The sequence below is a fragment of the Tamandua tetradactyla genome, chromosome 4 (genome assembly GCF_023851605.1).
Source record: "Tamandua tetradactyla isolate mTamTet1 chromosome 4, mTamTet1.pri, whole genome shotgun sequence".
Lineage (NCBI taxonomy): Eukaryota > Metazoa > Chordata > Mammalia > Pilosa > Myrmecophagidae > Tamandua > Tamandua tetradactyla.
The window spans coordinates 83,292,007-83,310,121 of record NC_135330.1 but is presented as its reverse complement, the minus strand read 5'-3'; the positions used below and the strand labels follow the sequence as shown (position 1 = coordinate 83,310,121).

The 18,115-nt window shown below is 36.2% G+C and overlaps 1 protein-coding gene across 4 annotated transcripts in view; it reads left to right on the top strand.

Moving 5' to 3' along the window:
* Nucleotides 1-18,115, top strand: part of AIDA (axin interactor, dorsalization associated) — a 74,567-nt gene that overhangs the window by 31,380 nt on the left and 25,072 nt on the right. For all 4 annotated transcript variants that reach the window (XR_013174392.1, XM_077157931.1, XM_077157932.1 and 1 more), the window contains 2 exons: nucleotides 2,217-2,270; nucleotides 2,675-2,729. Coding sequence is in view for 3 of the 4 variants with exons in the window: in XM_077157931.1 (XP_077014046.1) it covers nucleotides 2,217-2,270; nucleotides 2,675-2,729 (109 nt within the window). In the remaining variant the exon portion in view is untranslated. The remainder of the gene's footprint in view (nucleotides 1-2,216; nucleotides 2,271-2,674; nucleotides 2,730-18,115) is intronic.

The following is an 18,115-nucleotide window of genomic DNA, read 5'->3' as shown; positions in this document are numbered from 1 at the left end:
AAGTCTGAAAATCATTTATCCTTTGGCTCTAGAAAGTGGCAGTCCCACTCTTTCCAAGGGCCTATTCAATGGCCTGCCTTTTTCCAAATCAACCTCCGGGAACACTGAGGAGACCACCTTTTTCTCGGCTCCAGTCTCTCCAGACATCGGGGCCACTCCTGGGCGCTCTGCCATTTCTGGGGCACACACTCAACCCCTCCATGTGGTGGCAGCCACGCTCTCCCCAGTCCCCCAAGGAGCATGCTCTACCTTTTCCAAGGCCTGAGGTGGCACAACTCTTCCACTGCAATGAGATGGAAGACTCACCCTCTGCCCTCAGGGCAAACTCACCCTCTCCATGTACATGGGTGGGTCCTCTCTCCTGGCCAAGGTTTCTTGGCTTCAGACCCGAGCTTCCATGGTTCTCACTCTGAAAACTCCAATTTGTCCCTTTTGTGTCCCCCTTTGTCCAGATTGGCAGTGGTTCCATTTACACCAACAGTCTCTTCAAGCACTGCAGGACTTCTTCATCATTCTCCTCACAGTTCCTCCAAAATCTTCCCCTTAGCCATCCAAAAAACCATTCCATCATGTCTGGTATTTGAAAACCGCAGCAGCACCCTGCTCTCTGGTACCAAATTTGTTCTAGTTTGTTAGCTGCCAGAATGCAACACACAAGAGATGGATTGGCTTTTAATAAAAAGGGATGTATTTTGTTAGTTCTTCAGAGGAAAGGCAGCTAACTTTCAGCTGAGGTTCTTTCTTACATGGGAAGGCACAAGGCGATCTCTGCTGGCCTTTTCTCCAGGCCTCTGGGTTCCAACAACTTTCCCTGGGATGATTCCTTTCTGCTTCTCAAGTACTGAGATGAGGTATGCTGAGCTGCTTGGGCTGTGCTACATTGAGTCTCTCGTTTAAGCACCAGCCAATTAAGTCAAATGTCATTCATTGCAGCAGGCACGCCTCCTAGCCGACTGTAGGTGTAATCAGCAACAGATGAGGTTCATGTACCATTGGCTCATGTCCACAGCAACAGAACTAGGCGTCTTCACCTGGCAAAGTTGACAATTGAATCTAACTACCACATGGTCTGAATTTATTTATGATAAAAATTTAAGGAATGTTTTGGTGGGAATAATTCAGCTGTCTGCTCTTATAGATGTTTCTTGTATGGGGCTTCTCCTTTTCAATCCCACCGAAGTCATTTATGTTCTGATTACTGTTATCTGGACAGTTCATATAACCTGACTGATTTTACCTTTAGTGTTTTCATTTTTCTACTTCCACCTATATGTACTGTTATCACAACAGTCTTCTTACATGGCAAGTCTGATTGGAGTCATTCTTGTGTTCAAACACCTGTGTAATTTATTGCTTAAACAAAAACAAATTCCTCAGCTGAAGGTACTTTTCAGAATGACTCGCACCACTTTATTTCTTAAACCTATCTCACCCTACTTTCGGTTTGGAATTTTAGACAATTGAACCACTGTCTAAATGACCATTTCCTAAACTCTTTAGTTTTAGAAATCTTCCCAGTCTTTGGAGCTTGATTCCTAATTTTGATTTCTGTCCCATTTCTTCAGGCCATATAACAACTGTCTTTGCTAAAACTTATAGACTGGAGTGCCTCTGCTTTATATTGTAGTGATTCTGAAGTTGTCTTCTATCACATAATAAAATATGAGCTTATCAAGAGCAGGACTCTGCCCTGTGGGTTTTATGCATTTTATAGCTTACTATATTATGTAAAACACATCCGACTACAAAATTTGCCACCGTCCTTCACAAATATTGATTTTGCTTAGCATTGCTTATGTATTTAATTAAATAAGTCAAGGTTGTACTTAAGCCAAAGTTAAATGATGCCATTGTGTTTTCATATAATTTCATTTCTAAGGCTTTTAGCGAATTTGAAGAAAAGAAGGCAAAGGTTGGGAGGGAAGATTGCAGGAAGGCCTTTTCATTGCCCTTGCAATCTTATCTAAGGTGGTTGCCAAAGCAAACTGATTTAGAGTTGGTAATGGCAAGTGAGCTCAGAAACGAAAAGACACTCGTGGTCTTTGCCTTATCCCAGCCCTTTGCCTCCCATTTCTCTAAAGTCTGCAAGACAGTAGAAAGAAATAAAATGTTACTTACTTGAAAGAATTAGAGATCCCTTATCAAGAAAAAGTATCTTGATTATTTTCACAACAATTAACATATTTTTGGTATTGATAGCTTTTTTTTCCTTACAGAAAACAATAGGCAAAATTGCAACATGCTTGGAATTACGAAGTGCAGCTTTACAGGTAATAGAGCTTTGTTTGGTGGTGGGTTTTTTTTTTCTGTTTATAATAAAAGGAAAGGAAATTATTCTGAATTATTTAGGTAAATCATTAGGCATTATTCCAAAAGCATTATTGTCTCAGAAGGATTTTATAACACTAGAAATTTTTCTGTTAAACTAAAACGCAAAGGATTTAGTCAATGCTTTCATAAACCGTGGCAATAAAAGATATGAATTCTGTTTATTCTGTTACTTTTAACTTGATTTTTCCAAGAAGGCAAAAACAAACGAAAAAACAGTTTGTGGCTTTTCCTTTTGTACATTGAAAGCAAAAAATGCATTTATTTTGGCTAATTTTTTATAGATTATGCAGGTGTAGTGAAATCTTTGTAATAAAAAGATAAAATGTGCATGTTTTAAATTTAGTCCACACAGTCCCAAGAAGAATTTAAACTGGAGGATTTGAAGAAGCTAGAACCAAGTAAGTTTTATTTTACATATTTTAGTGATATTCCTTTAGAAAATATTAATTATATTATTTATAATATATTAAATAATGTAATTAAATATATTATCTATTATAGATATTATTTAGCATAGATGCTAAATAGCTTTATATATTTCATCCTATGTGAATTTTGTGCTTTTATAATTCCTATACTATCTATAGTTACTATTGCTTGAATTTCATCTTCATTATATAATGTAGAAAATTATTTGATATAGATTTTACCTCATCTAAACATATATAAGCCTATATTTTGCTTAAATCATTTAATAACTTAATAATTATTTTGGTAAACACTTACAGGAGAACATAAAATTATGGTCATTACACCCGTTTACAATATATGTCATCAAAAAGTACAGTCCAAACAGTTTTGAGCTGCTTTGCAAAGTAGTTACTTGTTGCTTCGTTTTTTCTTCTGTTCTCTAAAGTTTTTCTGAAGTAAACATTCCTTCAAATATTTTGGTTGTTAGAATGCTGGCAAAGAAAACTCCTTTGCTGGTTCAAGTGAATGTTTTCTCAGGGAAAATGTTTGCAGTTTGGGCAAAGGTATAAAAGTTGCACATAGGATTAACTGAATGTCAGTGACCAGTCTCTACTGTCATTATATCAGGATTGCACATCTTAACATTGTCATGTAAATAGGGAATAGATTTTACTTACCCATCTGTTAAGTCAAATTTTTAAGTAGGGATCATAAAATCTAAGCATTTTAAACAGAAAAGAGTTTTGAGAGCCATCTAGTTGAGTTTCTCTCACTTTATAGTTGAGGAAAGAGATTTAATGATTTCCCCTTTTCTCATAGACTCTTAGTACTAGCCTAAAACTCAGAACTCTGATCAGTCTTGTACTCTTTTCACACTAGTGCAATCCATTTGATGTTCCATGCCTCACGTAAGAGACTGAAGATAAAATTTACCTCATAAATAAGTACTATGAGAGTATAGATATAGATTGCCTAAACTGCCAACTTCTAACTGTTCTACATCAGGTAGGGGAAATACGTATATTTTGTGGTAGGAGTGATTTGATTTTCACTGTGGGTCTAATACAAGAAAAGAATTCTCATGGTCTGTACCAAGGAGATCTGATTTCTATTGTTTCTGTTGATAGAGGGAAGTAAAAAAAAAATTCATAGCAGATTTGTTTTGATTCTGGTAGTTTTTATAAAATTGTTAGGTAACTATATTTTTCCATCTCTTCAGAATCCTATCCTTCTGAAGATAGCAAGTATTATGATAGTTTTGGTTACTTTAGGTAATTCAGATCATAAACTTTTGTTACAGGAACCACTTTTGTATTTAGAAATAGTAGTCCTTGCTTAGGTCCATGAATACCAGTCAAGTAATTAAAATTTTGCACAAATTTTTGTTGTTAACTGCCATATTTTCTTGTGCCTAGAATTTTATTTTATGACTTTTTAAAAACATTAACAAATACTTTGAATAAGATTTTTTTATAATGGCTTTATTGAGATATAATTCACATACCATACAATTCACCTATTTAAAGTGTTCAATTCAAAGGCTTTTTTAGTGTATTCACAGAGTACAGCCCTCATCATAATAAATTTTTAAAAATATTTTTACTTTTGTTGATATATATTACATGTTCATATACCATGTAGTCATCTGAAGTGTACAATCAGTGGTTCACAGTATCATCATATAGCTGTGCATTCATCATCACATCAACTTTTTTCCTTTTTTGTTAAAAGTAATCTAAATACAAAACAGCAATAAATTTCAAAGCACATTGCAATAATTAGTTGTAAAACAGATTTCAGAGTTTGGTATGGGTTAGAATTCTACAGTTTTAGGTTTTTACTTCTAGCTGATCTAAGACACTGGTGACTAAAGGAAATATGAGTATAATGATTCAGCACTCATACTCGTTTGTTAAACCCTCCTTTCTCTCTATAACTCCACCATCACCTTTGCCCTTTCTCCCATTCTTTCGAGGTACTTGGGCTATGCCCATTCTAACTTTTTCATGTTGGAATGGGCTGTCATAATATGGGATAAGGGATGGAACAAGTTAATGTTCTGGAGAAGCTGGCCTCTCTGCGTTTCAGGACTACCTGGTCCAGGGACCCATCTGGAGGTTGTAGGTTTCTGGAAAGTTACCCTAGTGCATGGAACCTTTGTAGAATCTTAAATAACTCCTTAGGTATTCTTAAGGATTGGTAGGAATGGTTTTGGTTAGGCTTTGGCAAATTAACATAGGTAGCAATGTCTAATAGAGGCTTACATAAGAGTGACCTCCAGAGAAGCCTCTCAACTCTATTTGAACTCTCTCTGCCACTGTTACCTTATTTGTTAAACTTCTTTCCCCTTTTTTGTCAGGATGGCATTGTTGAGCCTATGGTGCCAGGGCCATGGTCATCTCTGGGAGTCATCTCATACTATCAAGGAGACTTTCACCCCTGGATGTCATGTCTGTGTAGGGGGGAGGGCAATGATTTCACTTGCAATTGGGCTTAGCGAGTGAGAGACCACATCCAGGCAACAGAAGAGGTCCTCCAGAAGTAACTCTGAGCTTACCTAGAGGTAGTCTAAGCTTCTCCGCTACCTACATAAGCTTCACAAGAACAAGCCTCAAGATCAAGGGCTTGGCCTATTAATTTGGGTGTCTCTAATGTTTGACACAATATCAGGGGTTTTACTGGAGGTAAAGTTCCATATTTTTTCTCCCATCCCTCAAGGGACTTTGCCAATACTTCTTGATTATCTGCTTAATATACTCTAGGATTTATCCAGGCATTACATTAAGCTATACAGGATTAAAAACTCTCATTCCTATTCTGGGCTCCCTGTGTTTGGATTGTTTAAATTATCTATCCAGCAGGTTGGGTTAGATTAGGTGCTACAGAAAATTTAGATTCTGGACAAAATAACCTTTCTTCCTTTGGTCTCAAAGAGGAGATGACATTCTAAAGTACAGACGATGTCTTCCTTACCCCTGTGTTCTGAATTGACTTATTGTTCACCTGATTGGCTGTTGTTCTTATCTCTAAATACCAGGTTATACAAATAATCATAATATATTTTAGCACATTTTCATCACCCCAAAATGAAACCTGTACCTGTTAGCATCACTCCCCATATTCTACCAGCTTCCCAGTTTTCAGCCTAAGGCAATCACTAATCTACTTTCAGTCTCTATAAATGAGCCTATTCTAGAGGGAATCATAGAATATTTGATCTTTTGTGACTGGCTATATATAACATTATTTTCAGAAAAGTACATTGGTGACTTTAAATAAGAGATTATGACTACAGTTAAGATATCTGTGTCATGTAATGTTTCTAAAAAAAATTGTGGTATTAAACTTTTTTTAATGATAAGAATAATTAAGAATTCGACTAACCTTATTTAGTCACTATTTTCCATTAGTCTTTTAAAATTTATTTGCAAAGAAAATTTAAGATTCTTACAAAAGTATATTTCTGATCTGTTCCTATAAACATGGTCAAATATTTCTCTTAATACCTGACAAGGTCTTCTGTGAATAATAATGGTAATCATTTTTTAGAGAAGCAGCTGTACACTAAAAACTTGGATTAATTCTCTCAACTGCATTGGGCTCATACCACTAACTCTTGCGTTTGAACTCACAGCTTGTAAATGCCAGGGTTTGAACCCTGGTCTAAGTTAAAGCTCATGTTCCTTCCACCACGCTATTGTTATTAGTACCTGTAATGATGAGATGCTGACATCAGTCCTAAATGTTACAGTTTTCTAGTCCAAGCTCCTGAGAAGTTATTGACCCAGATATTAGTGGAAGGTTACGTTGAACTAAAATTGCTATCAGTTTCTATTTCTCACTCTCATTTTTCTCCTTAAAATTTACAGTAAGAACAGAAAGGAAAGATAGCATTATGGTATTCATCTTATTATGTTGTAAAATTATATCAGTTTCATTTGGCTTCTCTCTTCTTGGCACTTAATATCTTTTCAGGTGATTTTAAATTTCATACCGTTTGTTTGTTTAAAAAAAAGCTTTACTGAGATGTAACTCACTATATAATTCACCCATTTAAGTTGACAATTCAGTGGTTTTTAGAATATTTATAGAATTGTGCAGCTGCACCACAGTCGATTTTAGAACATTTACACGACCTCAGAAAGAAACCCCATTTCTGTTTGGGTTGGTGGAAAAGTTTTAGTAGGAATGGTGGTAACGGTAACGCAATGTTGTAGAAGTAATTAAGAACACTGCATTGTATATTTGAATGTGGTTAAAGGAAGTTTTTAGGTCATATATGTGTTATTAAATAAAAATTAAAAAAACAACAACCATAGGACTATACAACACAAAGAATGAACAGTAATGTACACTATGGTCTATAGTTAATAGTACAATTACAATAGTATTCTTGCATTAATTGTAACAAAGGTACCACACTAATGCAAAAGGTAATAATGAGAAGGGGATATATAGGAACTCTATATTTTCTGCATTATTTTTCTGTTAACCTACAATTTCTCTAATAAAAAGGAAGAAATTTAGGTAGAATTGACATCATTACTATATTTAGTCTTCCAATCCATGAACATGATATACCCTTTCATTTATTTAGGTCTTCTATGATTTCTTTTAACAATTTCTTGTAATTTTCTTCATATAGGTCTTTTGTCTCTTTAGTTAAATTTATTCCTAAATATTTTATTCTTTTGGTTGCAGTTGTAAATGGAATTCTTTTCTTGATTTCCCCCTCAAATTGTTCATTACTGGTGTATAGAAACACAGATTATTGAGTGTTGATCTTGTAACCTGCCACTTTGCTGTACTCATTTATCATAGGGGGAAAGTTTTCGGGTTTTCCCCATTGAGGATGATGCTAGCTGTGGGTTTTTCAAATATTCCCTTTATCTTTTTGAGGAAGTTTCCTTCTATTCCTATCTTTTGAAGTGTTTTCAACAGGAAAGGATGTTGAATTTTTGTCAAATGCCTTTTCTGCATCAATCGAGATGATCATGTGGTTTTTCTGCTTTGATTTATTGATATGGTATATTACATTAATTGATTAATTGATTGTTGAATCATCCTTGCATACCTGGGATGAATCCTACTTGGTCATAGTGTATAATTCTTTTAATGCGCTGCTGAATTTGATTTGCTAGAATTTTGTTGAGGATTTTTGCATCTATATCCATTAGAGAGATTGATCTGTAGTTTTCTTTTCTTGCAATAGCTTTGTCTGGCTTTGGTATGAGGGTGATGTTGGCTTCGTAGAATGAGTTAGGTAGCTTTCCCTCCTTTTCAGTTTTTTTGAAGAGTTTGAGTAGGATTGGTGCTAATTCTCTCTAGAATGTTTGGTAGAATTCACATGTGAAGCCATCTGGTCCTGGACTTTTCTTTTTGGGGAACTTCTTAATGATTGATTCAGTTTCTTTACTTGTGATTTGTTTGTTGAGGTCGTCTATTTCTTCTTGAGTCAAAGTTGGTTGTTCATGCCTTTCTAGGAAGTTGTCCATTTCATCTACATTGTTGAATTTATCAGCATGAAGTTGTTCATAGTATCCTCTCTTTACTTCCTTTATTTCTGTGGGGTCAGTGGTTACGTCTCCACTTCTATTTCTGATTTTATTTGCATCCTCTTCTTCTTTTTGTCAGCCTTGCTAAGGGTCCATCAATCTTACTGATTTTCTCATAGAACCAACTACTGGTTTTGTTGATTTTCTCGACTGTTTTCATTGTCTCAATTTCATTTATTTCTGCTTTAATCTTCATTATTTCTTTCCTTTTGCTTGTTTGGGGTTAATTTGCTGTTCTTTCTCTACTTCTTCCAAGTGGACAGTTAATTCCTTGATTTTTGCCCTTCTTTTTTGATGGAGGCATTTAGGGCAATAAATTTCCCTCTTAGCACTACCTTTGCTGCATCCCATAAATTTTGATACGTTGTGTTTTCATTTTCATTTGCCTCGAGCTATTTACTGATTTCTCTTCTAATTTCTTCCTTGACCCACTGGTTGTTTAAGAATGTGTTGTTGAGCCTCCACATATTTGTGAATTTTCTGACACTCTGCCTATTATTGATTTCCTGCTTCATGCCTTTATGATCTGAGAAAGTGTTTTGTATGATTTCAGTCTTTTTATATTTATTGAGACTTGCTTTGTGACCCAGCATATGATCTATCCTTGAGAATGATCCATGAGCGCTTGAGAAAAAGGTGTATCCTGCTGTTGTGGGGTGTAAGGTTCTATAAATGTCTGTTAAGTCTAGCTCATTTATTGTATTATTCAAATTCTGTTACTTTATTGCTCCTCTTTCTACATGTTCTGTCCATTGATGAGAGTGGGGAATTGAAGTCTCCAACTATTATGGAAGATCTGTCTATTTCTATTTTCAGTGTTTGCCTCATGTATTTTGGAGCATTCTGGCTCTGTGCATAAATATTTATGATTGTTATGTCTTCCTGTTGAATTGTTCCTTTTATTAATACATAGTGTCCTTCTTTGTCTTTTTTAACTGTCTTACATTTGAAGTCTAATTTGTTGGATATTACTATAGCTACTCCTCTTTTCTGATTGTTATTTGTATGAAATATCTTTTCCCAACCTTTCACTTTCAACCTATGTTTATCCTTGGGTCTAGCATGTGTTTCCTGTAGACAGCATATAGGTTGTCATGTTTTTAAATCCATTCTGCCAGTCCGTGTCTTTTGATTGGGGAGTTTAATCCATTTATATTTGGTGTTATTACTGTATGAGAAGTACTTTCTTCTACTATTTTACCTTTTGGATTTTATGTGTCACATCTAATTTTTCTTCTTTTTACCTTTACTGATAGTCTTCATTTCTACACTCTTCTCCACATCTCTCTCTCCTGTCTTTTCATATCTGCCTGTAGTGCTCCCTGCAATATTTCTTGCAGAGCTGGTCTCTTGGTCACAAATTCTCTCAGTGATTTTTTGCCTGCAAATGTTTTAATTTCCCCCTCACTTTTGAAGGACAGTTTTGCTGGATGTAGAATTCTTGGGCAGTTTTTCTCTTTTAGTAATTTAAATATATCATCCCAATATCTTCTCAACTCCATGGTTTCTGCTGAGAAACCTATGCATAGTCTTTTTTTTTAATTAATTAAAAAAATTACCACATTTAGAAATCATTCCATTCTACATATGCAATCAGTAATTCTTAATATCATCACATAGATGTATGATCATCATTTCTTAGTACATTTGCATTGATTTAGAAAAAGAAATAGCAAGACAACAGAAAAATAAATAAAATGATAATATAGAGAAAAAAATAAAAATAAAAAATACAAAAAAATATAAAAAAAAACAAAAAAAAACTATAGCTCAGATACAGCTTCATTCAGTGTTTTAACATAATTACATTACAATTAGGTAGTATTGTGCTGTCCATTTTTGAGTTTTTGTATCCAGTCCTGTCGCACAGTCTATCCCTTCGGCTCCAATTACCCATTATCTTCCCCTGTTTCTAACTCCTGATGGTCTCTGTTACCAATGACATATTCCAAGTTTATTCTCTCATGTCGGTTCACATCAGTGGGACCATACAGTATTTGTCCTTTAGTTTTGGGCTAGTCTCACTCAGCATAATGTTCTCTAGGTCCATCCATGTTATTACATGCTTCATAAGTTTATTCTGTGTTAAAGCTGCATAATATTCCATTGTATGTATATACCACAGTTTGTTTAGCCACTCATCTGTTGATGGACATTTTGGCTGTTTCCATCTCTTTGCAGTTGTAAATAATGCTGCTATAAACATTGGTGTGCAAATGTCCGTTTGTGTCTTTGCCCTTAAGTCCTCTGAGTAGATACCTAGCAATGGTATTGCTGGGTCGTACGGCAATTCTATATTCAGCTTTTTAAGAAACCGCCAAACTGCCTTCCACAGTGGTTGAACCATTTGACATTCCCACCAACAGTGGATAAGTATGCCTCTTTCTCCACATCCTCTCCAGCACTTGTCATTTTTTGTTTTGTTGATAATGGCCATTCTGGTGGGTGTGAGATGATATCTCATTGTGGTTTTGATTTGCACTTCTCTAATGGCCAGGGACATTGAGCATCTCTTCATGTGCCTCTTGGCCATCCGTATTTCCTCTTCTGAGAAGTGTGTGTTAAGTCTTTTTCCCATTTTGTAATTGGATTGGCTGTCTTTTTGTTGTTAAGTTGAACAATCTCTTTATAAATTCTGGATACTAGACCTTTATCTGATATGTCGTTTCCAAATATTGTCTCCCATTGTGTAGGCTGTCTTTCTACTTTCTTGATGAATTCTTTGATGCACAACAGTGTTTAATTTTGAGGAGCTCCCATTTATTTCTTTCTTTCTTCAGTGCTCTTGCTTTAGGTTTAAGGTCCATAAAACCGCCTCCAATTGTAAGATTCATAAGATATCTCCCTACATTTTCCTCTAACTGTTTTATGGTCTTAGACCTAATGTTTAGATCTTTGATCCATTTTGAGTTAACTTTTGTATGGGGTGTGAGATACGGGTCCTCTTTCATTCTTTTGCATATGGATATCCAGTTCTCTAGGCACCATTTATTGAAGAGACTGTTCTGTCCCAGGTGAGTTGGCTTGACTCCCTTATCAAAGATCAAATGTCCATAGATGAGAGGGTCTATATCTGAGCACTCTATTCGATTCCATTGGTCGATATATCTATCTTTATGCCAATACTATGCTGTTTTGACCACTGTGTCTTCATAATATGCTTTAAAGTCCGGCAGCGCGAGACCTCCAGCTTCGTTTTTTTCCCTCAAGATACTTTTAGCAATTTGGGGCACCCTGCCCTTCCAGATAAATTTGCTTATTGGTTTTTCTATTTCTGAAAAATAAGTTGTTGGGATTTTGATTGGTATTGCGTTGAATCTGTAAATCAATTTAGATAGAATTTACATCTTAACTATATTTAGTCTTCCAATCCATGAACACGGTATGCCCTTCCATCTATTTAGGCCTTCTGTGATTTCTTTTAACAATTTTTTGTAGTTTTCTTTATATAGGTTTTTTGTCTCTTTAGTTAAATTTATTCCTAAGTATTTTATTCTTTTAGTTGCAATTGTAAATGGAATTCGTTTCTTGATTTCCCCCTCAGCTTGTTCATTGCTAGTGTATAGAAACACTACAGATTTTTGAATGTTGATCTTGTAACCTGCTACTTTGCTGTACTCATTTATTAGCTCTAGTAGTTTTGTTGTGGATTTTTCCGGGTTTTCGACGTATAGTATCATATCATCTGCAAACGGTGATAGTTTTACTTCTTCCTTTCCAATTTTGATGCCTTGTATTTCTTTTTCTTGTTTAATTGCTCTGGCTAGAACCTCCAACACAATGTTGAATAATAGTGGTGATAATGGACATCCTTGTCTTGTTCTTGATCTTAGGGGGAAAGTTTTCAATTTTTCCCCATTGAGGATGATATTAGCTGTGGGTTTTTTCATATATTCCCTCTATTATTTTAAGGAAGTTCCCTTGTATTCCTATCCTTTGAAGTGTTTTCAACAGAAAAGGATGTTGAATCTTGTCAAATGCCTTCTCTGCATCGAGATGATCATGTGATTTTTCTGCTTTGATTTGTTGATATGGTGTAGTACATTAATTGATTTTCTTATGTTGAACCATCCTTGCATACCTGGGATGAATCCTACTTGGTCACGATGTATAATTCTTTTAATGTGTTGCTGGATTCGATTTGCTAGAATTTTGTTGAGGATTTTTGCATCTATATTCATTAGAGAGATTGGTCTGTAGTTTTCTTTTTTTGTAATATCTTTACCTGGTTTTGGTATGAGGGTAATGTTGGCTTCATAGAATGAATTAGGTAGCTTTCCCTCCACTTCAATTTTTTTGAAGAATTTGAGCAGAGTTGGTACTAATTCTTTCTGGAATGTTTGGTAGAATTCACATGTGAAGCCGTCTGGTCCTGGACTTTTCTTTTTGGGAAGCTTTTGAATGACTGATTCAATTTCTTTACTTGTGATTGGTTTGTTGAGGTCATCTATTTCTTCTTGAGTCAAAGTTGGTTGTTCATGCCTTTCTAGGAACTTGTCCATTTCATCTACATTGTTGTATTTATTAGCGTAAAGTTGTTCATAGTATCCTTTATTACCTCTTTTATTTCTGTGAGGTCAGTGGTTATGTCTCCTCTTCCATTTCTGATCTTATTTATTTGCGTCCTCTCTCTTTTTCTTTTTGTCAGTGTTGCTAAGGGCCCATCAATCTTGTTGATTTTCTCATAGAACCAGCTTCTGGTCTTATTGATTTTCTCTATTGTTTTCATGTTCTCAATTTCATTTATTTCTGCTCTTATCTTTGTTATTTCTTTTCTTTTGCTTGCTTTGGGATTAGTTTGCTGTTCTTTCTCCAGTTCTTCAAAGTGGACAGTTAATTCCCGAATTTTTGCCCTTTCTTCTTTTCTGATATAGGCATTTAGGGCAATAAATTTCCCTCTTAGCACTGCCTTTACTGCGTCCCATAGGTTTTGATATGTTGTGTTTTCATTTTCATTCACCTCGAGATATTTGCTAATTTCTCTTGTAATTTCTTCCTTGACCCACTGGTTGTTTAAGAGTGTGTTGTTGAGCCTCCACGTATTTGTGAATTTTCTGGCACTCGGCCTATTATTGATTTCCAACTTCATTCCTTTATGATCCGAGAAAGTGTTGTGTATGATTTCATCTTTTTAAATTTGTTGAGACTTGCTTTGTGACCCAGCATATGGTCTATCTTTGAGAATGATCCATGAGCACTTGAGAAAAAGGTGTATCCTTCTGTTGTGGGGTGTAATGTCCATAAAAATGTCTGTTAAGTCTAGCTCATTTATTGTAATATTCAAATTCTCAGTTTCTTTATTGATCCTCTGTCTAGATGTTCTGTCTATATGCATAGTCTTACTGGGCTTCCCTTGTATAGATGGATTGCTTTTCTCTTGCCTGTCTCAAGATTCTCTCTTTCTCTTTGACATCTGACATTGTGATTAGTAAGTGTCTTGGAGTACGTCTATTTGGATGTATTCTCTTTGGGGAATGCTGTATTTCTTGGACCTGTAATTTTAAGTCTTTCCTAAGAGTTGGGAAATTTTCAGTGATGATTTCCTCCATTAGTTTTTTTTCCTCCTTTTCCCTTCTCATCTCCTTCTGGGACACCCACAACACATGTATTCATGCATTTCATGTTGCCATTCAATTCCCTGAGTCCCTGTTCATATTTTTCCATTCTTTTCCCTATATTTTCTTTTGCTTGTCGGATTTCAGATGTTCCGTCGTCTAGTTCACTAACCCATCTTCTGCCTCTTGAAATCTGACATTGTAGGTTTCCATTGTTTTTTTCATCTCTTCTACCTTGCCTTTCATTCCCATAAGCTCTGTGATTTGTTTTTTCAGACTTTTGATTTCTTCTTTTTTGTTCGTTCCTGCCTTCTTTATATCCTCCCACAATTCATTGATTTGATTTTTGATAAGGTTTTCCATGCCTGTTCAAACATTCTGAATTAATTGTTTCAACTCCTGTATCTCATCTGAATTGTTGGTTTGTTCCTTTGACTGGGCCATATCTTCAATTTTCCTAGTGTGATTTGTTATTTTTTGCTGGTGTCTAGGCATTTAATTACCTTAATTAATTTATTCTGGACATTTCTTTCACTTCATTTACCTAGGGTTTTCTTGCTGGATGAATTTGTTGTCTATCTGTTCTTTGACATTCAGTTCAGCTTCTTCTGGAGCACTAGCTTAGTTTTGTTTAACAGAGGAGAATTTTTCAGTTCTTGTTTTCTTGTTTCTTGCCCTGCCTGTATGGTGCCTTCCCCCCACCCTTAGAAGGGTCTACGTAGGTATTATAGACCCCAGCCAGATTTTCCCAGACCAAACTGGCCTCCTGTCAGGAGGAAAGAGTCACCTGCATCTGTTTTCCCTGAGGGTGAGACCCAGCAGGTTAAAAGACTTTCTTGTGAAGTCTCTGGACTGTTTTTCTTATCCTGCCCAGTATGTGGTGCTTGTCTGCCTGTGGTTCCCACCAGCATAAGAAGATGCAGTATGTTTAACTTTGGCAGACTCTCCCTGCTAGGGGCGTGGTGGAGATGGAGGAGAAGTTGTAGGCTGTCTTTATTTGCTTCACATTACCAAGCCCTGGGGTCTGAATTCCTTGACCGAGGGATTCCACCTGAGTTGGGCTTCACCCCTCCCCTGGGGAAGGTACAGGCTCCAGACAGGCCCTCAAATGAGCTTGTTTCTGCCTATGCCTGGGGCAGTTGCTGCCTGAGAAATCCTACTGCTGTATCCAAAGGCATTCAAGCTTTTGTAGAAACACAGCCACAAAAAGTAAAGAGAAAAATCCTTCTGAGAGCAGGACCCCTGTTCCTCAGGTTTGCCAATCAATAGCATAAGTTGGTATGTTGCTTTGTGTACCTGCAGATCCTATGTGCCCCCTCCTTTCCTTCAGGGCCCAGACCCTTTCAAGTGTATGTGCTGTCTGATCCAAAAAAGTGTTTCTTTTTTTCTTTTTTCTTTTTCTGTCAGCCCTGCCCCCTCAGTGGCAGGGCGAAAAACAGTAGCCTTGGCTTTGACCAGGTTCACCTGAGCTGGAGGCCTATTTTTTAATAGTCAGAATTTGTGAATTAATTCCACAATTGAAGCTTAGTTGCGCTCAGCCCCTGCTGCTGGTAAATTCCCTTTCCTTTCCCCTCTGGGAACCAGCCTGTGGGGGAGGGTCCCTGGCCACCGCAGCTTGGGGAACTCACAGTTCTGGGGGGGCTTGCAGCCGGTCCAGCTGGTCCAGACTGGGGTACGCTGTGTGTCCAGTTGCTGACGTGGCCCCAGGAGCTGTTCTGTACTGTTCCAGGCTATTTAATAGCTGTTCTGGAGGACGAACTAAATCCCACACCTCGCTAAGCCGCCATCTTGGCACTCTTTGCCCATTTTTGATGCTGCTTTTGAAAAGAACATAAATGTATATACTGTATCTTAGTAGATTATACTCTATGATTTTGAACTTATGAAAGTTGGGTACATGTTATGAGCTATTTTATCAGAATTGAACCTTTTCTACAAATTGGTATTTGTATTTCATATTATGTTCTTTAGTCAGAATGGTCTTTGCCTCTTCAAAGATTATAGAAAAGGAAAATCAATAACTGCAGTTTTTAAAATGTTGGACTTGGTTTATTTTGCTAATATATTATTTCCTCCAGTGTTTCTCAGATTTCTTGTAGTCCTGTCTGAAATCCATACTAAACCTAAGATATTCAAAGTCCGAATCATTTAATTTCCTTTTGTTAATCCTCAGTAATATACTACTTCTTACTTAAACATATCTCCCACCACCACCCTGGAAAATTCCCTTCCATTGATTCTTCCTTCAGTGTCCTCCAAAATCCTACCTTTCCCAGAAGGCTGTCTGCTTTCCCCAATCAAAATTAAACTTTACCTCTTCTTTGTAAAAGTACTTTCATCTCCATTATTATAGTCTGCACTATATTATTATTTACATTTATCTTTCCAAGATTGTGAATAACCTTTGTATTTTTCCCCACGGAACCTATTTCAATGGTTTGCATATTGTACGAACCCAGTAGTTTTTTAAGTTGAATATAGTTGAACATGGTCAAGGAATCTCACCACATAATTTTCAGATAGGAAGTACTAGCCCATTTTGCCTACCGCAAAAGCAAAACAGGTCAGCCACAAAAACAGAACACATTTTGATACTTGTGTGTATGTCATTTTTAGAGTGTAAGCTTCAGAAAATGAGTCTGGGAGGGCTGAATTTTTACCAGTATAGAGCACATCCTCAAATGTCTGCCTTTCAGTGGTTCTAAGTGTATAAGTTCTGGTGATTGAACCAGTTAGTCCCCAATGCGTGATGTAGTCACAATGGTACCTTTGAAATTACAAATTTGTTTCTCCTCTTCCAAACCTTTATTAAATCTCCTAAGTCACTAGTATTGGTGGAAGGAAAATCTTATGTGAAGTTTAAAGTAGAACCTATTTTAAAAGGAGGTTAGAATCTCTGTTATTGCCATTACTGGTGGAAATGGAGACCTATCCCATAGTTACAGGAAGTTAGAATCTATCTTTATTCCTTCCAAAATTATTTACATAACTTAAATACGTGATACACTCTGTACTTTTAAATACAAAATAAGCATTTCCTTTTAAAGCATTGAAACCTAAGAAAGAAAATGCTGTTTTATTCTTTTACTGCAATATAAATGAAGGATACTCTTAAACTGATGCAGTTTTCTACCTTTTAAAAAAATTTTAATTTTTTAAAAATGGTTTTGAACTTACAGGACAGTTAGAAAAGTAATAACAAATCCCATAAAGGGAATGCCAACATACCCTAACCCCCCAGATACCCAGATCTACCAATTTTAACATTTTGCCACATTTGCTACATCATTCTGTCTGTCCATCAGTCCATTTTCAGTGTCGGTTGTGTACAGCATGCTCCTTGAACACTTGATACTCGTGTGAATTTCTGAAGAGCAAGGATAGTCACTCATGTAACCATCTTTAGTGCAATTAGCAAGTTTAAGCAATGTAGCATTGATAGACCTTAGCATCTGTGTTTCGGTTTTTTTCATTTCCCCATGTGTTTCAGTGAACCCTTTGAGCCTTTTCTCCTTCATTGCTGAATCCCATCCCAGAATTATGTATTGCCTTTGTCATGTGTATCTTTAGTTGCTCTTTGTTCTTCTGTATTTAAAATTGTGGGAACATATATACAACATAAACTTTCCCATCTCACCCGCTCCCAAGAATAACATTGGGTGAAATTAATCATGTTCACAATAGTGTGACTCCCTCATCACCTTCAATTCCTAAAACTTTTCCATTTCCCCTAATGGAAACTCTCCACCCATTATGCATTAATTCCTCCTTCTACCCTGCTTCTGTGTGCTGTGCTCTAATTTCTGTCTCCATGAGCTTGCATATATTCCAGTATTTTCTTTGTAATTACCATGAGCCTTAAATTTAGCATTCTGAATCTATATCTCATTTGCTTTGATACCAACTTAACTCAAATGGTACAAAACCTGTGTTCTTATACTCCTCTCTCCCCCTACCTTTCTTTAGTTCTTGTCACAAATTACAGGATTATATATTATGAGTCCCACACCACTACTTTATCATTACATTTTATGCATTTGCCTTTTAGATATAGGAAGTAAAAACTGGAGTTACAAACCAAAAATACATGATATTTATATTTATCCATGCTGTTACCCACAGGAAAGCTTTTTGTCTTCATGCAGCTTTAATCTGCATCTGTCAATTGTCCTTTCCTTTCAGCCTGAAGAACATTCTTTGGCATCACTTGTGGGCAGGTAGTGGTAATGAGCTCCCTCAGTTTTTGTTCATCTGCGAATATCT